Source organism: Hippichthys cyanospilos, chromosome 20 (genome assembly GCF_059441005.1).
Source record: "Hippichthys cyanospilos isolate Australia breed blue-spotted pipefish chromosome 20, RoL_Hcya_1.0, whole genome shotgun sequence".
Lineage (NCBI taxonomy): Eukaryota > Metazoa > Chordata > Actinopteri > Syngnathiformes > Syngnathidae > Hippichthys > Hippichthys cyanospilos.
In genome coordinates, this window is record NC_142388.1 from 3,151,433 (window position 1) to 3,177,419 (window position 25,987).

At 39.9% G+C, this 25,987-nt stretch overlaps 3 protein-coding genes across 5 annotated transcripts; all 3 read right to left on the minus strand.

Moving 5' to 3' along the window:
• Positions 1 to 435: 435 nt before the first annotated feature.
• On the minus strand, positions 436 to 2,681 carry rdh14b (retinol dehydrogenase 14b). Its single transcript, XM_088403782.1, has 2 exons — positions 2,289 to 2,681; positions 436 to 1,683 (listed from the first exon to the last, which is right to left on the minus strand). The coding sequence occupies exons 1-2, from the start codon at positions 2,628 to 2,630 to the stop codon at positions 1,069 to 1,071; spliced, it is 957 nt and encodes a 318-aa protein (XP_088259908.1). The 5' UTR covers positions 2,631 to 2,681; the 3' UTR covers positions 436 to 1,068.
• Positions 2,682 to 3,809: 1,128 nt separating this feature from the next.
• paplnb (papilin b, proteoglycan-like sulfated glycoprotein) lies at positions 3,810 to 8,905 on the minus strand. Of its 2 annotated transcripts, none has more exons than XM_088403621.1 (13): positions 8,823 to 8,905; positions 8,548 to 8,622; positions 8,230 to 8,339; positions 7,676 to 7,736; positions 7,474 to 7,576; positions 7,276 to 7,403; positions 6,028 to 6,339; positions 5,772 to 5,948; positions 5,553 to 5,703; positions 5,407 to 5,478; positions 4,457 to 4,607; positions 4,310 to 4,388; positions 3,810 to 4,108 (listed from the first exon to the last, which is right to left on the minus strand). In XM_088403621.1, the coding sequence occupies exons 2-13, from the start codon at positions 8,602 to 8,604 to the stop codon at positions 3,899 to 3,901; spliced, it is 1,611 nt and encodes a 536-aa protein (XP_088259747.1). In that variant the 5' UTR covers positions 8,605 to 8,622; positions 8,823 to 8,905; the 3' UTR covers positions 3,810 to 3,898. The 2 variants fall into 2 exon arrangements, with proteins under 2 accessions (XP_088259747.1, XP_088259746.1); XM_088403620.1 differs by having other exon boundaries at positions 3,810 to 4,111.
• A 728-nt stretch (positions 8,906 to 9,633) lies between these two features.
• On the minus strand, positions 9,634 to 12,320 carry LOC148406966 (uncharacterized). Of its 2 annotated transcripts, none has more exons than XM_088403507.1 (3): positions 12,191 to 12,320; positions 11,691 to 11,771; positions 9,634 to 10,733 (listed from the first exon to the last, which is right to left on the minus strand). In XM_088403507.1, the coding sequence occupies exon 3, from the start codon at positions 10,638 to 10,640 to the stop codon at positions 10,203 to 10,205; it is 438 nt and encodes a 145-aa protein (XP_088259633.1). In that variant the 5' UTR covers positions 10,641 to 10,733; positions 11,691 to 11,771; positions 12,191 to 12,320; the 3' UTR covers positions 9,634 to 10,202. The 2 variants fall into 2 exon arrangements, with proteins under 2 accessions (XP_088259633.1, XP_088259634.1); XM_088403508.1 differs by having other exon boundaries at positions 11,691 to 11,795; positions 12,191 to 12,235.
• Between the last annotated feature and the right edge of the window lie 13,667 nt (positions 12,321 to 25,987).

Genomic DNA, 25,987 nt, shown 5'->3' on the forward strand with positions numbered 1-25,987 from the left:
TGTTTTTTTTTGGGTTGTTTATTAGGTTGCTAAATGTCATGCGATATATCAGTAATATCTTTGTGAGCAACTGTTCAGTCGTGATCGACAAATTGAGCACTCTTGCTTTACTTTTTCAGGCTAAATCCAGTTCATTTAAACGTACAAAAGTATTTAACTTGATTTTTTCAAAATATTATAAACACATACATGCTTTCCAAAAAAACTTTCGTCAATGAAACTAATCAAAGCCAGAGGTATTAGCTAATTTTTGCTTTGTGTATGTACACTACTATAAATAATGGAGTGGTGTCCAAATTCTTTTGTTGACATGGGAAAATTACTACTTTTGTGTTGCAACTCATCCTCCCATTTATCTTCCCCCTCCATCCTATTGTTCTACTTCTGCCTCTACAGCATATAATACACAAAGAGGACAAAGTCTATACACGGTAACCCTTTTCACCTCTTTATTGTCACACCGCAAAAAAAAGCGTGTTAAAGGATGCGCTCGTTTGTCAGGTTTAAACAATAGGTACAATCATTACAATCTCTCGGTGGAAGTGATGATGTCGCCGCCCACTGGAGGGAACAGTCCACTTGGGTGATGATGTTTTGGTATTTGTGTCATGGGTAGCTCCTCAAGTGAAAGCTATCATTTTAAAATGTGACAGTTTTTCAGATACCATTTTATATGTATATATATATTTATATATAAAGCATTCCATGCCAAAGACGTGTTTTTACGATAAAGAGTCCTCGGAAGGTATGTTTGTAATTTTAATTTCCAAAATATTTTGCTAAAGAAGGGTGTAAAATAGGCTGGTAGTAAGTAATTGATTACTTAAGATAATTAATTACTTAAGTAATCAATTATTTAGGCATTTAAGTCAAATTAATTACTCGAAGTAAAACTAATCACTTACCAATTAGTTGATTTGTGCCAGCTATTTTTAGATGCTCTTTTAGCAAAAAATAAATAGGAATACAGTATAATACAAGTTGATTTTTCAAAGCTGTAGCAGGAGGTCTGGACTCTTAAAAGATACGTCCTTGTGATTGAATGAATGAAGTTGAACAAGTTGTCAATCAGTCCTCAAGTCCGACCATCCTCACGCTCACGTCCCACAGCCTCCTGGCGACTTGTTGGTCTTTAGCCTTCGCGAGCAACTCTTCTTCCTCACAGTTAGCATAGCATTTTCCCGAAACCCCCTCGACTAGCGGCGAGCAAGCCAGGAAAAGAGGCGTCTGCGCTCCCTCTAGCGGACTCTTGAAGAACTGCGATGCCAGGTAGAAGATCGGCTGAGCCAGGAGGGGGATGTGAACGTGCCTGCCCAGCTTGGTCCTCACAATGCCGGGCGTGAGCGCGTTGACCGTCACCCCTGAGCCCTCCAACCGCCGAGACAGTTCCAGAGTGAACAGCAGGTTTGCTAGCTTACTCTGACCGTAGCAGAACGCCTTGTTGTATTTGCTCTCGCTGTTCAGGTCGTCAAATTTGATGCTGGCGTTTTTGTAGAGTTTGGAAGACACCACGACCACGCGGCTGGGGGCGGAGCTCTTGAGGAGATCCAGCAGAAGGTTGGTAAGCAGGAAGTGACCCAGGTGATTGACGCCCAGCTGCATCTCAAAGCCGTCCTCCGTCTTGGTGTAGGGACATTGGTAGACGCCCGCGTTGTTGATGAGGACGTCGATCTTGGGTTCCTCCTGGTGGCTCAAAGACAAATATGCTTTCATAGCAGAGATGCGTTTTATAAGTGATGAGGAAGATATGCAATGCGTTGTTTCTGGGTAGCAAATGTCATTTTTGGTTTATGGCGTGGGTCGCCAAAAAATAAGACAAACCATAAATGGCCCCCGGACCATAGTTTGGACACCGCTAATTTTAAATCACAAAGCAATTATTTACTTTTGACAAAGATATGAGAACATCTGAATGAAATAAGTTGTTCGATCTACTGATTGGTTCGGTGATCGGTTAGCGTTATTTTTTTCACTACTTTGTGATGAGTTATCTTTTATATTTCTTTTCCAACTCTGCGATCGCCTGCAAAATCCTGATCGTGTTAAGCCTACGTCATACTCGCAATAATTAAAACAACAAGACATCAAAGTTTACCGACAATCCTCGACCTTTTTCCGGAGAAAAAACAATAGAAGAAAAAATAACGATAACACTCGGTAAGCAGTCATTAAACAGGACCAAGGACAGTTCACACAAACGATAACCTGGAATATACATTCGAACACTTGTGTCAACAATAATAATAAAAACGTTAACTTCCTCCGATGATGGATGCATTAAATCTCACCTCCTGAATCTCTCGACAGAATTTACGAACCGATCGAAGAGACGCGAGATCCAGGTGTTTGATGACCGCCTGCCCGAGTTCATTGTCCGGATTTTCCTGAATTTCCCTGACCGCCTGGGCGGCGCTCTGCGTGTCCCGGCAGGCCATGATGACCCGGGCCTGGAGCTTCAGCAGCTCTCCGGCGAGGGCCTTCCCGATGCCGCTGTTGGCTCCGGTCACGATGACCGTCTTTCCTCGCATCAGGTCCGCCGGGTACTGGCGCACCCGAGGGAACAAGCGGCGCATGACCAGAAGGACGCCGCCGCCGACCATTGCGCTGAGAAGGAGCGTAGTAGCAGCCATGGCAGCACCCAAAACAGTAGCGTTGTGTTTTGAAGTAACAGAAATACCCCGGAAGTTGTTATGACGTCACACACTTTGACAGGAAGTGCAGTAACCCTGTACCTTAGCTGAAGGAGGAAGGCAGCCATCTTGCGTTGCCTGTGTTTCAGTTGTTTATTTATTTATTTTAACGATACTTTTGATGGGATTATCTTTCTTTTTCGCTGTTCCGACTGAATTTTCGGGCTGACTTTTTGAGTAGCTCTCAAATACGCAGTGACAGAAAACGTATCTAGGCATTCATACAAATTCATTTTTATTGACATTTTTATTTTAAAATATTAAATTTAGAGCTTTTCATAGATATATTACTACTGTCGTACACCGTGTCTTTTTCGCCTTACCTACAAAATATAGCGTGAAAACGTCAGGCAGAAATCATCTTTTTCAAATTTGGCTCCAAAGAGACAGTGGCATTGCAAGATGGCTGCCGTTAGCTTCACTTCTTGCCCTGGTGACGTAATTTATTAGTTGTTTAATTTTCATACGTATTAATGATGTTGGCGATACGTCAAAAATAAAAAAAAATGAAAGAAAGAAAGAAAGAAAGAAAGAAAGAAAGAAAGAAAGAAAGAAAGAAAGAAAGAAAGAAAGAAAGAAAGAAAGAAAGAAAGTGGTAATTCCGCAGTCGTATGTTCCGTGTAAATTGTATGGTGGCGATGATAAGGGTGCAACATACTATTGCTCGATAGATGGCGGTATACGCGTGAAATGTTGCACACTCTTCCAAAAACTACAAAAAGAAGAATGTAGTCTTTTTTTGTTTGTTTGTTTGTTTGTTTTTGCAATTAGAACATTAAAAAAAGAATTTTATGTATCATAGCGTAATACGATAAAACTCAACGAAACCGACTGCTGCATTTATGTGCACTGTGTGTGAAATAGTTTGCAATTAGTTTCTCTTCAACAATTTGACATTTAAAAAGGGACCTTCGAAGCACCAGATGTTTAGAATGTCTGTCTCTCTTTCGTTTCGAAGGGCTTTGGTTTCGAGTCACAACTCATTCCTTGCTGCTAATTCTCCCGTGCACATTTTACCTGCGTTAACCTTTCAACAGGTAATTTAAACGTCCACACTTATTTCACAAATTTGAGTGTTTTTTTTCATGAGAAAAAAGAAAGGAGACAGCCTAATGGTCGTGAGATTATTGTATTCGCACTGTAAAGTACATAAACAAATTGTAGCCTCAAATATCATGCACACTTTGTAAAAATAAGTATTGAACACCTTAGGATGTGGCCGTACCCTCACATGCTCTCTGACACTCCCAAAGAGAATCAAAGTTGTTAGCGTTGCCCTGGCAGCTTCCATACCAAAACTCTTTACATCTGCTGGTGCTCGTGTTGTAATAAAAACGTTTCTTCCAGGTGTCGCAGGTGCCCTCGTCGCGTGGCAGGGAGCACACGCTCCTTGGAACTGGGGGGGCTGGATCACTAGACTGCTGCACGAAAATCAAAGGTAAGCACTGAATGAATTACCCATTCATTTTTAATAGGATGCAGGCGATTGCGAAATTTGGTGATCTTTCTTTTCAGGCATTTTCGAGGCCTTCGAAATTACAATCCTTAAAATGTATCTTCTCTCTCTATTTTTTTTTTAATCACACATATAGAAGGAAAAAAGGAAGGGCTCTTCTTACCCCTGTGGTTTGGTATTCAGAACATCCTGCTCTCCCAAATCCAGTGGCAGCAGTGACCCCATCCAGACAACATCCATACCTAACAATGGAAGGTACGTTCCCATCACAAATTCAATGTACTCCTACCCAGAAAACAAGAAGTGGTACCTGCTGTTAACACAGTCATGTTGGGCGCAGCCCTCATGTCTGGGCCCGGTGGCGAAAGTACGACCATCCGGACAGCAGCCGTAATGAGACCGTGCACAATCAGAACCAGTCACTCTAGTGCTGGGAATGTTGTCGGTGTGTGGTCCAGAAACTAGAACAAATGAATGCAGACGCAGATAAAATATATAATACGAACTAGAGAGAAACTGGGGATTTTCTTTCTCAGGGGAGACACCCATAGGGATTGTTAGTGGTTAAGGAGACCGATAACTGATATTTGAAGCTGATATTAATTTTCAGTTAAAGTGGGAAAATGCATTAAAAAATAGCCAATATTTGGAGGAGTTATTCATTTTCAGCTCAAGGAAAAATAGTGTCAAAACGTATCCCAGTTATTTGTTTTCAGTCAAAGGGAAAATGTGTTAAAAAATGCCAATATTTGGAGCAGTTATTCAATTTAAAAGGAAAAATAATTTAAAAAAACTGATATTTGGAGCAGTTTAACTGACAGTATGAAGAAAAAAAAGTGTTAAAATAGCCGATATTTAGAGCAGTTATTCATTTTGACTGAAAGGTTAAAAAATGTATGAAAAGTAGCTGGTATTTAGAGGTGACATTCATTTTCAGATATAGGGAATTTTTTTCTTAAAAAAAATCGATATTTGGAGCTGATGTTTTTCAGTTAAAAGTAAAAAAAAATGCTTAAAAATAGCTGAGAGTTGGAGCAGTTACTCATTTTCAGTCACACGGAAAAAATAGTTTTAAAAAATAGCCAATTTTTGGCGCTGATTCATTCTCAGATCAAAAAATAGCTTAAAAAATAATAAAAAATATTGAAATATCTACGAGCATATGTTTGCTGACCTACCTTTCAGATTGGAAAGGAAATACATAAATATTTAAGTAGATTTATGACTGCAAACTGCAAGTTTAGGACACATTTGACGAACCTACAGGAACGTGAGGTACAAATCCTGTCATTGTGCTTTCATGAATCCCTGGACTCTGCAGACTTGGGACCCCTAGTGGTGGAAAAACGTATTGATGCAATGAATCCAAAACAACAAATAATTCAATCAGTTTGACTTTTTCTGACTTTGAGCTTCATGGCAGGGCTGTGTGTTGCATTCCTCCACAGTTGTGGGCCTCCTTGAGATCCCGCACCTGACCACTGGGTAGGGGTTGAGGTTGCCATCGAAACAACCCACCTGCCTTTCCCTCACGCCGCCGCCACAACTGCGAGTGCACTGCGGGCACAAGAGAAACATCAGCAATCATTTTATTTAAAAGAAAGATTCCAATCCAAAATCTTTACCAATCCGTAGGTTGCCACATGCCATGTGACATATGTGCGGCAGGCCGGTCTCCTGCAGACTTGCGTCGCGGGAGGTCTTGTGAGGGCTACGCAGGCGTGATCCGCCAGACGTTGACCTCCTGGACCCTCGCAGTACACTTCTCTTATCTGCTGGCCTCCCCCGCAAGTCACTGAGCACTGATGACCAAACAAAAACAAAACAACATTATTAGTGGGAGAAAATTTGGCTCTTTTGTCATTGGGTGAAGACACCAACCTCAGAGAAGATGGAGACCCTGTACTGAGCACCTCCACATGGGTGCATGTTGCACTCCTGCTGGAACTGGGGCCTATGAAGGTTCTGCTCAATGCAGTGGGTTTCTTCCACCATGCGGGGGTTGACAGGGTCCTGAAGCCAGCACTCGACGGTGCGATACTGCATCCCGCCGTCGCAGGAGGCTGAGCAATCACCGTACGTGCTGACTTTATACTCGTATGTTTGGCTCTCCCTCAGGTTGGCATCCACGGGAAATGAGTAATCTGGTTGGGGGATGTCTTCTAGACCCAAAATCACGCCTTGGCTCACTGCCTGGTAGGACACATTTCACATTATTTTTAACCCTTAGACTAGTAGTTCTCAAATGGGGGTCCTGTGTGTGAGATTTGCATGTAATGTAATACAAGTATAATCATGTGACAGGATGTGCTTTGTTTTCAAATTAAAATTAAATTAATTGGAACACGAAACAATTAGTAGGATGAATCAAATATTTTTTTAACATTTAGCACAGTGGTTCACAAATGGGTATTTGAGATTTGCAGGTATCAGAAAATCTAATACAAGTATGGTGACAGGTGACAGGAATATGTTTTATTTTGAAATTCAGAGAAAAAATAATTGAAACATGAAGCAACTAGTAGGATTAACCCCAAGCCTAGTATGGTGGTCAAACAGGCGTGTGCCTTTTTTTCAGCACAAATTCTTTCTTTTACCACACACAACACGTATTACATCAGAGCATGGTGAGCCTGATGGATAACTCTTACCTGCAGCCCCCCCCCCCAACTTGCCCTTTCACCATGCCCATTCCCCACAATGTAACGTTTTCTTAGGGGGCCAGACTCAGCCAGTTTTGTATCAGTCATTTCCTCATGCGTCCACTCATTACACTCACACGTACGCCTCCGCACATCTCTGTCACTCACAGCCACAAACGGTTTGAATAGTTGTGAAGAGTTGTTGCCATTATTTAATGCCGTATCTCTGACGATGTAGAATGATGAGTAGTAGTTAAGTTTGAAGCAAAAGTGCCTTCATTTGCATCTGAACAAGGCCGAGTATTAACAGGCTGTTTGACTACTTCTGACTCCACATTAGGGATTGTTATTGCAAAACATCGGGTAGGCGTTGCTGTAAAGTGACAGTCTTTTGGGGGGGAAAAAAACCCCCCACAAAGCTGCAAAAAGTGAAGCGCAAATTGGCGAGGGAATGCTGTAATTTCCTCTATCGGTTGCCCATTCTCACCTTGCACTCGCCATCCACGCAGATGTCACTTCGGCCCACGTGGCACCGAGTCCCGTCCACCACTTTGGGGCGGTGACGGTAGACGGTGTTTTGTTCTCGGGTCACGCAGGTCAGCTCGCAGGGGTTAGCTGCGAAAAACAAGTGGCCCTTCTTGCAGCTGCAAATGTACAGTATTTGAGTGGTTTGTGCCTAGCATACCTCCGTAGTATGGCACCCAAGTGTGATGTTTGCCCTGAATGAAAATTCGGTCAAATTGGGAACATTGCTCCTCCCTGAAGTCTCGGGATCCCACCGGGCATTCCTACAACAGATGATTCTGTTTACATATTTTAAGTCAATACATTCTTCCATCCATTTTATTGGGTACACCAGCGCAATGGAATTGAAAATGAATATTTACATGAGTGTTACAGATCTGAAAGGATTTGGATGATCCCTCGCAGTTATGACCCCCGTCCGTCCTAAAATAAAAAAATAACAATAAAAAAGAAGCAAAAACACGTCAAGACCACATTTTCATAGACATTATGCACAATTAATGTATCTTCATTTGGGTGTACGTAGTTGCCGAGCCCCTATGGAAGACTGGGGCCAGTGATGGAAAAAAAATGTCAGTATTCTCATTTTTAGAGTTAAAAACAAGTCAAACCTCTGACTCTGAAAGTGAGAATAAAGAGTGAAAATAATTTCTGGCTAAAATCAGAATTCTGAGAATAAAGTAAGAATTCTGAGTCGTCAGTTTTCTGTCTTTAAAGTGAGGATTCTGATTTTAAAACGAGTATTTTGAGAGAACTGGAAGTTCTCTTTTTGAAGTCAGAATTCTGATATAAAATTCTCACTTTTAAGTCAGAAATCTTCAAAATTCTGAATTTAAGGTCAGAAATTTGACTTTTAAATGAGAATTGTGAGGGGAAAAAAAAGAGCGAATCCTTGTGGTTTAAAATCCCATTTTACCTTAATGTGACACACTTCCTGGTCCTCATTGCAACTCCAGTGCCGCAAGAGCGGCTGCAGGGGCCAAAGGGGCCAAAGTCCCCCCAGCGGTCTCGTAGCGTCTGTGGTTGCTTAAAATGCAGACGCATAAAATTCTCACTCAGTGGAAGCGCTGACACTGTCCAAACATATTTTATATATTATGAGCGTGTGAGACCGCAAGCTCCTCCCCCTTTGTCTAACGGCCCACTGTCGCTGGCACTTTTGCCGTGTATATATTTTGGGAACATACTGTTCTGAAATTGTTGCATGTCAACCATTACCAGATGTGAGACTCACTGTAAAAGCCGGTACAGCCAACAGCTGGAGGAGAGCCAAAAATCTCAGCTTCTCCATTTTGATCACCAGTAGAAACTGCAAAAAAAAAAAAAAAAGCATTTTTAAACTTGTTATTTTTGTTTGTTTGTACCTATATGTGGATTCAAGCATAACAACTCGGATGATGTTTTTTTCTTTTTACGTGTTTAACGTTTTGACCTCAAATATCCTAGAAGTAGACGCTGGTATCCGTCCCAATACTTTTGGCAGGCTGGAATATCGCAATCCGGTCTTACCTTCTGGAAGGGAAAGCTCAAACGGTGGCAATCCGGTCGATCTGCAGCCCAGATGTGTCGAAGCTCTTAAAAGTGAAGCGACGCATCTCCCACTCGCCTTTTCTACCCCCCCCCCCCCCCCTTTTTCTCAACGCTGCGCAACAGCCAATCAGGTGTCAGAGTTCAACCATACCTCTACATACCACAGCCATTCTACATTTATCATCTTATGTACGTGTAAAAGGTTATGGTCGGGGCTCTCATATTTGAGGAAGAGGAGGTAGTTATTTGAATCGCTTTTAAACAGGAATATTCAAATGTAGTAATCAAATTTTTGAGTTTGAATAGCATATTTATTAACTTTAAAAGTATTATTATTTTGATAGTTGATTAATTGAGCAAGCCTTGTGCTGTGTTTTGTCCAAAACGTTTTATCTTTCCATCAAAGGCATTTCACATCAAAGGCAAAGCATTGAAAGACAACAGGGAGCTGAAATTTCACCCTAATGGTGACATCATGTCAAAGTTCAACATGGCATGACTGCTTAATTATCACACTAACAGGAGTGAGAATGATGTGGGAAAAAAATGGCCCCAAAATGATTAAAATACTGCAAAAGGTTTAAAATAAAAAAGGGTTTTAATTTCCCTGCCATTTTTTTTTAAAAAACATGACATTTAAAATTGATTACCATTCAGTTAATTCCGGAACATGTCGGAAAATAAGAAATCAAGTTTGATTTTGGATTCATTGCAATCATTTGGCTTTAATGAGGGCTACAGAAATTTACAGTTGGGGAATTTTTTATATATATATATATATATATATATATATATATATATATATATATATATATATATAAAATTTCAGGCACTTTAAGCTTTTTTTTCAGATTTAGAAAAAGCTGTAACCTGTATACTACGAACCCTTCTGAAAGTTCACATTTGCTGAAATATGATTTAATTTGCTGTTTTCTTATGTTAATGTTAAAAAGGATCTAATTTAATGTATATGCATAAAATTTTCATAGATAATGATCCTATTTATAGTCTGCAGAGAGCGGTGGGAGCGGCAACATTTTTACTCTTTCTTCATCCGAGCATGTCTGAAGATTCGTCGTGTGTTTACAATGAACTTGGCTGTCTTGCTGAGACAAAATGGACACAACAGTGGACACAATTGAATAGACTGGGTCTCAGGAGACATATAACATCTACGTTAATCCCTCGGTGGTATTTGTCCATTTTTGGTACTTTTACTGCCCAAAGGGGGGGGAAAATGTCAATATGTATTGCGAGGCAGAATAATATTTAAAAAAAAGAAAGTTAGGCCTCCGCATTGAAATCTAAAAAGAGAGCCCTCATTCTTCTCCCCCAAGGTCTGAAGTCACCCGGTGTCCTTCAAAACTGCTCGCTCAACTTCTCCGCTTCCTTCTCTCTGGCTTCAAATTCGATCTTGGTGAAGCTGAGTTCCTCCAGGGCCTCCATGATCTCCTGCATCTCGGTGGCCAGCTCCTTGTAGCTCTCCCTCAGCTCGTCCTGCTGTTGTTTCAGCTCCAAAGCGGCTTCCAGGAGCCCTTTGGCCTGCTCGCTGCACTGGCTCCTCAGATGCTCCACGTCCGACAGCATCGTCTCCATGCTCCTCATGAGCTCGTTCAAACTCTCGGCCGTCACCTCGATCGCGGCACCGCCCTCGTCTTCCCTGGCGTTGTCGGGCTCGGCGGGCTCTGCCGACGTCCACGCCGCTCGGTTGTTGTCCGCCTCTCCGGGCTCCGCCGCCGTCCGCTCCGCCGACGTCCCCGCTACCGCTTCTGGGTCGGGCTTTGGTTCTTCTTCCATGACTCCCGATACGTGTCTCCAGTCGCTCGAAGACAGGTCGATCGTTCGACTCTCGGCTTTCGCGGTGCTCGGCTGGTGCCGACTTTAAGCTGTCTGCAGAAGGTCAAAAAGGTCATCGTGACTAATCTGCTGTGCTTGGGCACCAATGTGTGTGTCTGTGTGTGCCCTTGGTTTTTGCTATGTGGTGGGGAGCAAATTCTGAGTTTCACTCCCTTTGTGGGGACCATCTTGGTGGACCCCACAAGTTCAGGCCTGTGTTTTTTTTTTTTTTTTTGGAGGGTCAAAACCTGCTTTTATGTTTATATTTGATTTTAGTTGATGGTAGGAGGACAAGGATAAGGGTCAAGCAATCTGTTATGATGGTTAAGGTTAGGGCCGAGGAAATGCATCAAGTCGTGGGATTTCCCCATTAAGATAGAACCCCTACTTCTCCCAAATCTGTGTTTGTGTCCTTGTTTTTATGGTATGGTGGGGACCAAATCATGGATTTTGCTGTCATTGTGTGGACCTCTTACACTTGTACACATGTAAACTGTACGCCTCATTCGTGCTGAATTTAAAGTGCTAAAAATCTACATTTTGCCTAAAATCAATTTGAAAACTAGGTTGTTTTTTACGTACAACTAATATCTTTCAAAACGTTTTATTTTTCCAATTGCTGTCATCTGAAAATGCCATCACATGTTCATAGCTGACATGTGAAATAAATTTGGAGTCCTTTTAAAGGTAATTAGAGACGCTGCTTTGATTGACTTGAATCCAAGCATGCAGCGTTCACCCCCACAACGGCGCAATGGCCAATTTCTAATTTGTCCCTCTGCAAAAATCCTAGCATAAAGTAGCACTTTTTTGTAAGACTTGCACAGAGCATAAATAAATAAATAGACTGCAATTATTTAGTTAGATTTGAGTGGTAATTTCCAATTTTTTCCCCATTTTCCACCGTCGCTTCACTGGAATAAAATAACTAAAATGACACTGGGGGAAAAAAAACACACATCCCGAGGTTTCACGTGTCAAAAAAGAAAATAGTGGTACAAGGGTACCTACCCTTTAAATGTGGATCGAGATAAGGACTCTTGAGGAGGACCTCACCGCTTGGAGTCTCTTATCAATGCAAGACAACTTGTGCTGCAAGAGACGACAACCAATGTCCTTTCGGTACAGAATTGTCAAGAAAAATGACTGTAAAATAATTTAGGGATAATATATGCATGTTTATGCTCAATATTCTTACTTCATGTTAAATTATGCAACAAAAGTTACATTCAATGTTGCTCCGACATTGAAGAGACAAGTCCAGGGTAAGCTTACGATTCCTTAATTGCGTAAATAGACCGAGTAACATAATAAAACATTAGCAGCGAAAGCATATTAATAAGACATTTTGCAGACATTTCTGGATTTCACTGCTATCTAAAAATCAAAAACAACATTGCATTACAGTTAAGAAAAAAACAGTTAAACTAATGAATGCAGTTAAGCCGCCTAACATGAAACAAACTGTAAACCGTCCTAGATGAATTGATTATAATAAAATAAAACCTTACTTTTTCTCAGCTTGTTATGTGTGAGTATCCACTATGTTTCAGCATGTAGACTCAAGATAAGTGGATCCTTTCAGAACTCGCCCACTTCTTATGAGATACACACTACTGTATACACGCACACACACACACATACACTCACACAAATATGTATGCTGTATATATACAGTATATATGTGTGTGTTTGATGTGTTCTCGCAAAATCAGGCTTAATGGCTCTAAAAATGAAACCTGATTGATATACAGTACTCTAATTCTACACTTAATTCCCTTTAAAATGATACAATATATTTCATGGAGGTAGTGCAAAAGACAAAGTTACAGAAATTCGATTGGTTCCAAATGGAAATCCCTAATTTTGAGAAAAACATGTCAAAAGGTTTTGGCACATTCATCTTTCAATGTTGTGCATGGTCTATTAATCCCTTATTTTCATATACTTTGATTACAATGTCTACCTTTCGGCTGCTGGGTAATGAAAGTTGAAACCTCAACCTATTTTTGTAAATGTCCCAAAATGATTATATATATATGCAACGTAGATGTAGTGGATTTAATTTAAGAAACATTTTGACCTCCGGAAAAGCCTGAACATTTTGTAATTCTCTTAAATTTTCACACGAGGGCAGTATAGTAACAGTGTTGTAAATGATGCTAAATAGTGATGAGACTTCTTCTGTATGGCATGTTTTAGTAGTCTCAAGGTTAAGGCGTATGTACTTGATTTTTTTTTTTTTTTTTTAATTAAAAGGTTCAGTGGAGTATTTCCGCATGTTTGACAGCCTGCCCAACATGTGCGATCATTTAAATTCCAATATTAAGTGCGCGAGGTTGTGTGTGCAGTGAGAACGCCGTGTGGGGGGTTCAGGAGTATGGATTATTTGCTATTCAGGGAGTCCAGCCAAGCGTGAGGCAGAGGAGAGAAAAGGATCATTGTTGTGCTCCAGATGAGTGTCAGAGGTGCCTGGTGGAATAGATTCAACTCATAGCGCTTTATTTTCGGGAGTGGGGAACAAAAACACACTTGCAACAACTGCCTGACCCCCCCATCAAATCTAGAACATTTTTTTAAAAAACTTCTTTTACAACTGTAATACTGCCGGGACCACATGAGTATGAACACATGTCCTCAATTTTAAGATCTATTGTGACAAGCATTTGTTTACCTTTCCAGGCTTCAAAATAACATGTAATCTAACGGAGAAAACAAAAACCGAGGAGGAACAAATCTGTTTTCAGTTCAAAACGTGTCATCTAAATGTTTCCTTAAGGTTTGAAATGGTTGAAGTTATTCCGAATGAGGAGTGGAAAAGTCATTTATCATAGATTAAAGGGACAAATTAAGTCGAATAAATAGCATCCCACGCTAGGTCCGCGTACTCTGAAGTCACCACTTCTCTTTATTTGTTCCTTCAGATAAAAACATCTGCTTCATCTCTGTCAAATATTTTCAGCAGTCCCCTCATTTCTCCAGAAATGACACGCTTCTCCTTCTCGTTGATTTGCTCCCGTAAATGAGAGCATAGGAAAAAAACTCCCTGTTCCTCGCAAAGTTGCGGTGGTGGACCCTCACGAGAAGTTTCACCCCCCCCCCTGCTGACACCAATTCAGCTATATTCAGACAGCTGTTTGAAGTGACCTAATTCCATTTTTTTTTTCACCTTTACGCAACCTGTATCTGATCCTTTAAAGGCAGTTGTCACAGCACAGATCCGCTTTTTTTCTAATGCAACTCAGGCCACCAGGGTATGTGATCCTGAAACTGATCCATAGCTGATCTTTTGTCACGTCGCTTCAGTTTGAATGGCCGAGTCGCTTTTATTCGAGCCGCACGTGACTAACAAGTCACATTCTGCTCTCAGAAAGGTGGAAGCAGGTTGGAAAAAGAAAACAAAACAACAATGGCTGACAAGGCGCTGAAGATATAAACAAATATATATTTGTATTAATTTTTTCCTTTTTTATTTATTTTTTTTTTTTTCCTTTTTAAGTTTTTTCTTTGAAGCTAAAATGCTACAAATGATGTGAAGACATTCACTGCTAGCCCAGTTAAAATGGATTTTTGGCTTTTTTTAGCGGTCAGTGGAGCCCATGATGGATTTTTGACATATGTAGTTATCAATGGCACTGAATGAGGTTCCCCCCATATGAATTGCAGCCTACAAAATAAAATGCATTTAGCTACCTGAAGATAAATAAAGACCATAAATGACATTTCGGTAGGTGTCAGAACAGGCACAATTCTACTCATGCGAAGTTAAAGGATTAATAATAATTAAAAAACAAAACAAAACATAAGGGCCAATAGACAGATGAAATGTTCGATTTTTATGCTTTTTGTTGTTGAACATTGAGAACCAATTATTTTGGTTGAGTTTACGTGGAAGTTGAAATGCGACTTTCAAACGACTCATGAAATGGAACATGTGGATCTTGTTGATAACTTTACCTTACTCGTTTTTTCCGACGAATGGCTTCGCTTGGGAACGCTTGGGAAAGTAATGCAAACCAGAGCTTGAGCAGGGATGAGAGACATTTCCAATATGAGAACAGATGTGCCTTTCATTTTCATTTTTCATGTCCCTTTAAAAAAAACTACCCTAATAAAATCAGACAACAATTAAACAAGGAATTCTGACCCAGTTATTGTTGTCTATTTTTTTTCTATTGGAGAATCCCACTTCAACCGATTTTACGCTGTCATGTTTTTTCGTCCTTTTTGGATATTTCCCGCCCTTTGCAAGGACCTCATTTTTCCTTATTGAGGCTGGAAAGCAGGTTTTGGGACACCAGGGGAAATCTGTGTCCTCTCGCAGCTCATTAGACTGTGAACTAATTGCATGCTAACTTTAGCCAAGCGCCAACCTACTTCCTGCAGTCTGCCATCTGAAAAGTAGGCTGGGTTAGCAAAAAAGGCTCCGGTCCGCAGTGGCCATCTTGAAGAACATTCTGGAGAGAAACTTTCACATGAAAGCGTTGGGAAAGTCGTTTGAACGTACTTGCAAATACGTTCAAACATACTTAAATAGGTTCAAGGATATTTGTGGGCTAAATGCTGACGTGCGTATGCGCAAAAAGTATTGTTGATTAGTATTTTTTAGGGTGTTATTTTCTGTCAAGCATTTTACCCAAAATGCCACTGGGTATGCTGTCTTTAGCAATTAGCCTACAAGTAACATCACTTATATGCAAATATGTTTTATATGTTCTTTGTACTTGCAAATCTGTTCAGAAACACTCGAAGATTTGTTCAAAAAATACGCGTAGAATAAATGCTAAAACATGTTTTTCCACATGTCACTGGGAACTGACATGCGCAAGTAAAATGTTTGTTTTAGCACTTGAGAGTGTAAATTGATGAGTCTACCTTTACTAGTAGTACTAGTATATGTATGATGTGGCTAGCATAAGATAGATCTGTTGAGTACCGTAAATTTCAGACTATCCGCTTCTACTTTTTTCTCACGCTTTGAACCCTGTGGCTTATAGTGCGCCTTACCCGACAGAAGACACTACCAACATTTTTATTTTGAGTTTGAGGAGGTCTAGTTTGTTGCAATCAATTTTCTGTTACATTTTTGTTGGTGCGGCTTATACGCCGGTGGGGCTTGTAGTCTCAAAAATCCGGTAAAAAGAAATAGGTCATAATTTTCCTCATAAACTGTATGTTTCAGTATTTTGTTTGTGTATTATTTGGGATTTAGAATGCCCTTTTGATTGAGTTTGTTGGCAGACGTGCTTCTATATTTAGCATCCGAGTTGTGTGCCATCCGCATGAAAGCGCTACTATGTTCGCACTTAATCAGCACATATAGTCGATTAAGGGCGAGGGCCAGAGATGGCATGACACACCCTCTCAGGCATTTCCTGCTTTCCTCGTGACCTCATGCGCCAATGTCCATTAATCCTGGCAAACCCTCGACAGCCCGTTCCGTCTCAGGCTGTGCTATCACAAAGGCGCTCCCACTCACACACACGCGCGCGGACACAGTCAGCAGACCGTGGCTCCCAGTATTTCCCAGCTGATGGTGGAGATAAGCTTTCTCGTGATTGGAGGTGTCTATTTTTTTTGTGTGTGTGTGTGGACGGCGGTCTACAATATGGAGCGGTACAGATTGGTAAAAAGCGGAGAACAATGTCATCCTGATGCCAATCTGTTTCAAATAGCTGTCAGAGTGTCTGTAACAGTGCTAATGTAAACAGTTGTACACATGATCCTGACACATTTTTCACCTGCAGGCGTTTTTCTGTTTGCTCTGTGTCTCGTAATTAAAGAGCTTGGTAAAAATGTAGCTGATGTACAAATGCCTCAACGTGTTCTTGTTGATTTTGTTTACAGCATGGGATTCTAGTACCAGTCAAAAGTTTGGAAACACTTTTAAAATCAGACAGTTTTTTCAAATTTCTGTTTTGCCAATTCATTCTTATAACCTATCAACATTATAGAGTAATACTAAGAATTTTTGGCAGAGACATGGTTTATAACTGCACAAAATAGGCACGATGTGTTCAGATAACTGTTTTGCACGTCACTGAGTTAGGTATCATCCTAAATTGAAGCTGTTGCCAAACCTTGCCAAACTATATCTTAAAGATTTTCACAATACCATGATTTTAAGGCTCATGGACTTTTTCAAATTAATGCTTTGTCTTTATCGCATTGTTAAAAGCAGCAGCTCCCAAAGTGCCTAAGAAATTTCAGAGGTTCTACTGAACTGAACCAAAATCATGAAGCAAATAATTCATGTTGGCATTTGAATACCCTTCCTTCGAAGATGGCCTCATAGATAATAACAAAAGGTTATGGAAGTGTTCCGTTTTTGCCGTTAAAATTGATTTGTTGACACCCGGAGTGCAACTGTGACAGTCTTCTCGGCTGATGCACGACCATAAACAATTCACTTGAACTCCTAACTATTTGGACTATGAGACTTGTCCGATCACGTCCGAGGGGGGAAAAAAAAAACGATTAGAAGCATCTTTAACGTCTTTCACTGGAAGCCGAGACGCTGACATGCCGAGAGGTCAGCAATGTTAATAGACAGTTTGCACATTGTTTGTCTGCTCAGCTGCTACCTGAGGGCAAATGCTTATCACTGTCAAAACTTCGGTGGTTTCGGTTAACAATGAAGTCATGGAGCTTTGGGAAAGCTGATATCATATTCAAAAGCCTTTAAGGCCGAGGCGGCCGAATCACCGGCGTTATTGTTCGCTACAAAGTATACCGGGCCCTATAAATCATATTGAAATCAACAATGCAGTCACGAGACAAAGGGACACACACATCTCCTTTGGCCGCAGTGTGTGTATCCGATATTTCTCAGTGGACTAAGATTACATTCCATGTGGGGGGAAAAAGAAAGGAGGGGCCGGAACGTGAATAATGGTCATGTTGCTCCGTTCCCTGGGGTTCCTCATTATGACCCCGTTTGCATTCAGGAGGCACAAACAAATCGAGAACCGATCTTTTGTGTCCCGGCGATGGGTTTTTAAATTCGGAAGGATAAATTATGGTTTTGGGGTCCGCACGCTCAAATGATTTTTGGAATATTTCATCGTGTCCTCTCTCATTCGAGGAATGGTGGTCACCAAGATTCCTCTCATTTTCGGGGGGGCACATTGGGTTGCATGGAATCACAATCGTCCATCAATGCCACAGATCAATGGTTCTCATTTGGGGGTATGAGCCCCTCGGGCTGTGTGAAAGCATTTTAGGGCGTATGTGTGTTTTTTTTTTTTTTTTTTTTTAATGCGGTAGAAACGTGCCATTTTCCTTTCAAATTAAGAGCAAATGAATAGAAACAAGAAGCAATTCATTGCTAAATTTGCAAAACCTTGCGTGCCTATCTTTAACGCTATTAACACAAGCACTTCATTTTTACTTTCAAATTAAGAGCAAACATGAATTACTTCACCGCAAAACGTTTTATGCCTATCTTTACTGCAATGCTTTTTAATGCCATGGCAGAGGACTACATATTTTCAAATTAAGAGCAAATAAGATCAAACAGGTTCCAAGCAATTTATGGTTCAATTATGCAACAGTGACTTTTTAAAATAAAATGGATAGATGCCGATCGACATTTTATTGCTTTAACACCCTGATAAACCTCCAACACAACAAACAACAAACGAAATGGAATGCTCCACATGATGCCTTTTCTTTTGTGCTGTATTTTGCTCGAATTAAAACAATGATTCCACAGTTTTAATGTGTGCACTGAAGATCTAGCAGGTGAGCTAATGATGGGATTTGGATTGAAGGATTTGGAAATTGGACCAGTTGTTGATGAAAGATGTGATATCTCCTTGATTTACTAATCCTTGCTTGAGGCGGGACGCTGAAGCCACTCTATCCGCAGGAGGAGGGCACCAGGGGAGGCCGTGACCTTTCACCTTTGGCTGGTAGCCTCCCCTGCTGGCATGTCACATGTCGGGGCAGAGATGTGACGCGGAACTGAAAATAAAGGGAGAAATTGAGGAGAAAAGGTGGGAGTGGCTTCTGGACCTTAACTCATTCAGTGCCATGGACGAGAATTCTTGTCCTTTAAAATAGTAATGACAATAAATAATAAAATTATGGTCAAATACATGTTTTTTATGGAGAAGAGCTGACACCCCTAGCAGTGTTTCCGCCCTTACAACACAGCTATAACCTCCATCAATTCTAACTGAAGAATGGAAGTCGATCTTTCATATGGCGGCACCCATATTTATGTATTTTTCAGTACAACACTTCTACTTTTGAATGGTTATGACCCCCGAGTCTTACTTTGTAAGCGAGTTTCCACACGAAAAAATGTTTTTGAAGTTTTTTGACACTTTTGAATAAATATTCACACCCCCTGGTCATATTAACCCAGAGGAAATATTGCTGTTCCTGAGGATTTAACATGAATCAGTCTTAAAAACAAAATATTGGATTTTGTTTTACATATTTCTGATAAATTTGGATGACAGAATATGACCCAGGGACATTATTGCTGTTCCTTGCACTCAAACATAACATATAATAATAATAACAATACTAATAATGATAATAAGAATAAATGTTTAACCTGATTCCAATTAGCTGAAAATCATGTAATTGGGCCTGATTTCCTAAAATGATGATGATTTTTACATTCCTCCATATAGTTTATTGGGATGGTTGTCCCTAATTTTCTTTTTCTTTTTTTATTATTATTTTTTAATGTCAGCCATTAAAAATAATGTAAAAAAAATTCTTCTGCCAATTCCCTATTTAAAAAATTGACGTCGATGGCGCTCCTCAATAGGGTTTTCATTGACGTCCTTTCACGTCAATGGCGTGCAAAGTGTTAAAAATAATTCCCTCGCCATACTGTGCCTTTAATGATCAAGTTACTATTTTTTTTAATTCAGTGAACCTACTTGGTAGTAATCCTTGTCTTACAGTGAGTCCAAATGGAATTAGCGGTCATGCATTGCTGATAAGCTGCAGCACATCCATCATCTCCTTCGCCTTACTCTGCACAGCCGAGTGATTTTTCCTGCCGGCCACACAGGAAAGGGAAATGAGCGGTCTCGACACGAGCCGCCCGTCTCGCTTTACGCTCGTTCATTGATACTCGCTGCATAAATCCCTACATGGAGGTATCTTGTTTAGCTCTGTTGAATGGAGCGACTGTGGGCTACTAGCATTTCCAGACGGCTGTTCAATCTCTTCCCTGAATCGCGACTGGATGACGAGGCAAACGTTTCTTCTGCGGCCTCGCAACTCCGCCGTCGGCGTTCTCGTTTTCTTGCAATCGGCTGACTTCCACGCAGGCGGCAGGTGCGAGTGTCGATGTTGGGCGCAGCCCGCTTTTGACAAATCAGTTGGGATAGGTTCCAGCTCAACCGTGACCCCAACAGGTTAAGCGGTCAAAAAAGATGGATGGTTTCACTTTCACAACACTGCGTTTTGTATGAAAATCCTACTTAGTCCAAATAATCCTATTTGCTTGATCCATTTTGTTGGCTTGGTGGATAAGCGCATACGCTGCTGCTTCCTGTTACAATCCAGACAAATTCACTGTGCTTGTCTTGTGCGGCCAGACATTATGGATATCACCATGTGTTTCCTGTTGTAGTCAGGTGTGTATATTTTTTTCTTTTATAGCGGGGTAGTCGGTCTCTTTTCAGGTCTAGCCCACATTTCCAAGTCTGAGACTGGAAAGCAGCAAAAAAAAAAACAACCAAAAAACATGCTCAGACATGCTCTGCGCTGCATTGATATTTTTGGACTATTAGAGAGAGAACCGACTGGAGATACTTCCTTTTTTTTTAGGATGAAAAATAGTTTCTTGTGATATCTTTTTCAAAAATCAATGATACAAGCTGAGTTGACCAAAAAAAGGAAGTGGAATGTTTCCACTTTGCAATCAGAGGTGTTAGCCACTAGCTGGCTTTTGAGCTAACATGCTTCCATTTCTCCTTTTAACGACCATATTTTCCACACGATAAGGGGCACCGAATTATAAAGTGCACCTTCGTTGAATGGCCTATTTCAAAACTGTTTTCCTATATAGGCCACGCCGCATTATAAGGCACATAGAATAGAAGCTACTGCAGTGGCTCCGATTGTGCTATGCATCCACTAGAACGTCAAGAAAACGATGAGATAAGTCAGTCAAACTTTTCATCGGAAATTAAGAATAAAGATAAAACCTTAAAATATTTTCTTTTGTTCTTTTATAAAAACCACGCTTTCTTTTACAGAAACACATTTGCTTTTTTTTTTTTTTTTTTTGCATTTCATTCATTTTTGCACCTTGTCCTCATAGGAATTCCCTCAAAATTCGATTATTTTTTCATTCCAAATGCGCAAATTGGGTCAAACAGGTCAAAGTGGGACAGCATCTTAGTTGAGGCATGCCTGTTTGAAGCAGACGCTCTCTGTGAAATTTGTTGACTATTCCCCGTGTGTCACAACAAATCGTGCGCATCTGCCGACAAATGGTTATCAGCGGGGAAGCGCATTCCTGCCTTCGCACCTGTAAACTGTGATTTAAGCGCAGTTTGGCTCCATACTACCACCCGCCACTTACCTTTAAGATTTGCTGCAAAAACATACCTTGTATAATTATAAGCTTTGAGAGGACAGACGAGAGGGAAAGTTGCCCCCATTTGCCTTTACATGGGGAGCTCTTAAACTATGTAAACTAGTGGAAAAAAAATGCAAATAAATTTAAGCTGTCAAACTGAACTCGATTAATTGATGAATGAATTAATTGACAGTATTTAAATAATTGAGAAATTATTTAGATCCATTGTTTAAGGCAGTGCTTCTCGAATAGTGCCCCCCCCCCCCCCCCCCCCCCAGGAAAAAGGCTTTGTTTTTGTCACGTGGAATGTAATTGCAATAAAGTAATCATTTTCATCATTTTCTTTCAGTTTCAGGCACTTTGGTTCTTGCAATCCTTCTTAAAATGTGCAATTTGTACAAATTTAACAAAAGAAAAGCACACATAAAAAAGTACTATAATTGCTTCGTGTTACAATTCATTTACTCTTAGTTTGAAAAGAAAATGTTTTTTTTCAACCACTCCATTGAAAGCGTTAAATTAGGTTTTCGACCTGCAGAAACACTTTGAAAATCTCACATTACCCCCTTGAATTCCTCTCACCTATACCCCATTTAAGAACTAGTCCTTCAAACTAACCCGGTGCATTATATTCAGCATTTGGTCTATGCACATGGCCCAGTGCTCCCTGGAGATCGTCGCCGCGTAAACTGAAATACATTGAGCCGGGAGGTCATTAGCGGGGTGAAACCGAAATAACTGACAGAAGCAGGCCAGTTGCAGAGAGCGTGCGAAGAAGCCCAACCTTGACTGACGCATATCACGGTGCCGGCAAAAAATGACAAAGATCCCACTGCGATGTCAAAATAGCAATAATGTATGACTTCCCACTTCTTCATCACTTTCTCGTGCAAGGCCGTCTTTGTTGGGACCTGAAATGTCATCAGATTTACAAAGATTAAAGTCTGTCAGAGGGGGATTTGGCGGGAGATTAGACCTTCATTTAAACTTCAACAGCTCAGCTGGTAATGATGTGATACACTGATGACTGGCCCATTTGCGCTGGTTCTCTCCAAGAACAATAGTTTGGAGATGTAAGGTCAAACATGATCTGCTCAGGAATGCTTATCAGACTTAATGGCATTAAAGGAGGGGCTTAGTTTTGATAAAAACTTTTTCAAAAGTACGACTAAAACCGAAGCGTATGAAAACCGAAGCAAAGTTTTCCATAGGAAATAATGGAAATCAAATGAATTGGGTCCTAATGCTCTATTTTTTTACCTTGAAGCTTGTTGTAACCTCCTGAGACCAGGCCTATATTTTTTTTGTTGCATTATCTGTTTTATAATCATCAGTGGAAAGCCCTCAAAAAAACACACTGGGAATTAACTGACTAAATATCGACCAAAAGTCTAGCTAGAGACCAAGAACTTTAGAACTTTAATATCCAAAGTAATCAGTTACTTGATCACTAAAGTATTGAAACCAATCAATTCTTTAAAATACATGATAACTAAATGAATTGATTTTGTAGTACTTATTACCCCAAAAAATTGCGTACACTAACGTATCTAAGGTAATCAATTACTTGAGCACTTTTAGCCATTTTAGATACTTCTTCAACCACTTAAAAATACAAGAATGGTCCAATTTTAAATGTAAACAGTACATCGCTGCCATCTACTGGTAATTGTGCATCAGCAGAGTGTTTTCCCCACTTTTTTTTTTTTTTTTAATTTGTGACTGCTCTCGCTAAGGCCTCGTATATACTCTTTCCAAACGTCGCGTTATGTCTCCAGTCTCCGTGGGCGCACATACGTTTGAGTGTAAGTGAGAAAGGTTGGAGGGAGAGCCATAACGAGCGGTATAAAAAGCCGCGGCTAGCAAGTTGGCAAACATTCCTATTTCTTTAGCTTTCCTCTTAAATTAGAGAGCAGGCAGGCTGTGCCATCTGAAGCAGCTCACATAAATGTTTTTGAGGCTCTGGTGGCAAACGTTTACTTTTGGCTGCTTTTCTCCTCGCAGCTGGCCGCGTGGGCTGAGCAGCTGTGTTTGAGCGTTGGCACGGACGGTATTGAAGGAGTATGAGGCGGCTCGCTGACTATAGTGCGCATCGTGTCCGTACAACATGGTGCTCCATAACCGGCTCCTCGTTTCATTTTTTTAACTCATTCACTACCATTGACGGCTATAGACGTCATAGATGTCAAAAATCAATTTTAACTGGGTGGGCCCTGAGTGGGTTAAGATTGGGCTTTGCTCTTCAGCGTTATTGTGGTCTTTTCAGGAAGTGCGCGGCTTGGCGAGGGGCGTCAGCCTGGCCTTAACGACAAACATGAAAGTAATTTATCTCCCTGGCATAGAAAAGAGAGAAGCCCCCCCCACCAAGCTAGCTTCCCCGAACCACCCCACCAGCACCTCCCCTTTATCCACTTCTCCCACACGGCAGCTGTTGCTCTCACTTTCCGCACTCCCTCTACCCCCCGCATCAGCCGCACTATGATTCCTTTGTTTTATTGTTTGGCAGCCCCCCCCGTCTGGAACGGGACAGGGGTCCGACTCCCTCAAAGTGCGGATGCTCGGCTGTGAGCGTCGGATTAGGAGCTTCAGAATGAGCTTTCGGGAAGGCGCTACTTTTGGCTGGCCTTGCAGCCACGCTGGCTCTTAACACCTGTTTAGCATCTTTGCATTATTGTTGCTCTTATTAATTATTTTACATATGAGGTTCCATAACTACTGAGCAGCAATTAAGTGTATTAACTCTTCTGTGTTGTTGTTGGGTCAAACTGACCCAGGTGAGAGTCAAAGTACCGTTCATTTTGAACTATAAGTTGCAACTTTTTTCTCATCATTTGAGCCCTGCAGCTTATAGTCCAGTGCATTTTATCTGTATCTTACCTTAGCTGTATTCAAAGAGCTTAAAAAATATAGTATTTCAAATACAAAAATTATGTATAAATAGAAGGTCTTCTATAAAAGGTTGTTACATGTAAAAAGGAGAATTTATTTATATATATATATATATATATATATATATATATATATATATATATATATATATATATATATTTATATACATATACATATATATATATATACATATACATATATATATATACATATACATATATATATATATATATATTTATATACATATATACATTTTTTTTCTTAAATTATATATATATATATATATATATATATATATATATTTATATACATATACATACATATATATATATTTATATACATATATACATTTTTTTTCTTAAATTTATATATATATATATATATATATATATATATATATATATATATATATATATATATATATATTTTTTTTTTTTTTTTTTTTTTTTTTTTATTTAAGCAAAATACAGAATGACCCAAGAATTTTTTTTTTTCTGATGGTAAAAAAGAACACAATATTTGTTTGCAGGATTATGCACCAAACAAGTTTCTGAAAATTTTAGAAAAAATATGATGCATTCTTATTACCCTCATCACTTAAAACTGCAATTATTTCTGGATTCCTATTTTTTTTTCGTCTCCATGCCATTTTTCTTTTGTTTTCTATAATTTACTTGCCCTGAAAAAACAAAACCTAACCAAAAAAAATACAAAATCAGCTGCAACTCTAAAAGTGAAATTTTATGTAGTATCACCAGATTTTATGTTTTTTTTTTTTTTTTCCTTCCAAAATGACATGGATTTGAGCCCATATTTGTGGCTCCGCAGCGATGCATTTGAAGCAGTGGGCTGCCGTGTAAAAATAAATAGTACGCCGGTTTCCTGCACCTCCTTTACGCTTTCCCAACTTTGTGAGACGTCAACGTCTCGCCTGTGGACACGTTGAGACGATAACAATCAAAGCTGTTTACCCTTCAGGCCCACTTTTCCTCATCGGAAATAACTCGGAGTAAATGGACAGAGAGAAGAGAGACAGCGCAAGCCGAAATAGAGATAACCACTTCATGGGGATTTGGCGCCGTATAAATAAATGCCTATTTTTGTTTTCGGAACTTTTCTGTTTTTTCCGCAGCCTTGCTCCATGTGACTTTGAGTTAGTGTGACTGACTGTCACAGGTGGCAAAAGGACCCACACTCTGTACTTATAAGGATACTTAACTTATCTTATTTTACAGCTTTCAGCACTAAAACAAATAATATTTATATATAAAACTATGAATTATATACAAGATTATACATTTTAAAATGTATTATAAATTTTTATTCATTATAATAAAACTATAAATAATAAAATATAAAATATATACAATTATTCAATTATTATTATTGACACCAAAGTTGTTTTTCGCGTACAATTAATACATTTCAAAACACATTTTGCCACTTGCTGGCAACTGAAAAGACATCACATGTGCTCAAGGCTCAGCGAGTGACCAATCACCTGTTGGTCAAGCTGAACTGTGATTGGTCGTTACTTAAGCCTTCAATACATGTGATGTCCATTCAGTCGAAAGAAAGTGGCAAAATAAGTTTGCAAACCAATCGAATTGTAGAACAAATCTTAACCTTTTACCGCTGACTGTAATAATCTTTTTAAATATTTATCGATTAATGTAATTGATTAGTTGTTGATTAATTATTGCATCTCTAATTTATTCATGCATTTTTTCATGCTCCCAGGTTCACCTTTTCCACACCTTTGCCGTCCATTTTATCTGCTTTAATTACCTGTAAAATATGGTTTGAATGTGAAATTGCAGAAAACTAAATAATCTGCGCAGCTACTTGTCACCACAATTGATTT

What these genes read in the sequence shown, in the direction of transcription:
- LOC148406966 (XM_088403507.1), bottom strand. Translation starts at nt 10,640, where the DNA reads ATGGAAGAAGAACCAAAGCCCGACCCAGAAGCGGTAGCGGGGACGTCG.
- rdh14b (XM_088403782.1), bottom strand. Translation starts at nt 2,630, where the DNA reads ATGGCTGCTACTACGCTCCTTCTCAGCGCAATGGTCGGCGGCGGCGTC. An exon ending in TCTGTCGAGAGATTCAGGAG is followed by an intron (nt 1,684 to 2,288) that starts GTGAGATTTAAT and finishes TTGAGCCACCAG; the next exon opens with GAGGAACCCAAGATCGACGT.
- paplnb (XM_088403620.1), bottom strand. Translation starts at nt 8,604, where the DNA reads ATGGAGAAGCTGAGATTTTTGGCTCTCCTCCAGCTGTTGGCTGTACCG. An exon ending in TTGGGTGCCATACTACGGAG is followed by an intron (nt 7,404 to 7,473) that starts GTATGCTAGGCA and finishes TGTTTTTCGCAG; the next exon opens with CTAACCCCTGCGAGCTGACC. An exon ending in GCCCTGCCATGAAGCTCAAA is followed by an intron (nt 5,479 to 5,552) that starts GTCAGAAAAAGT and finishes TTCCACCACTAG; the next exon opens with GGGTCCCAAGTCTGCAGAGT.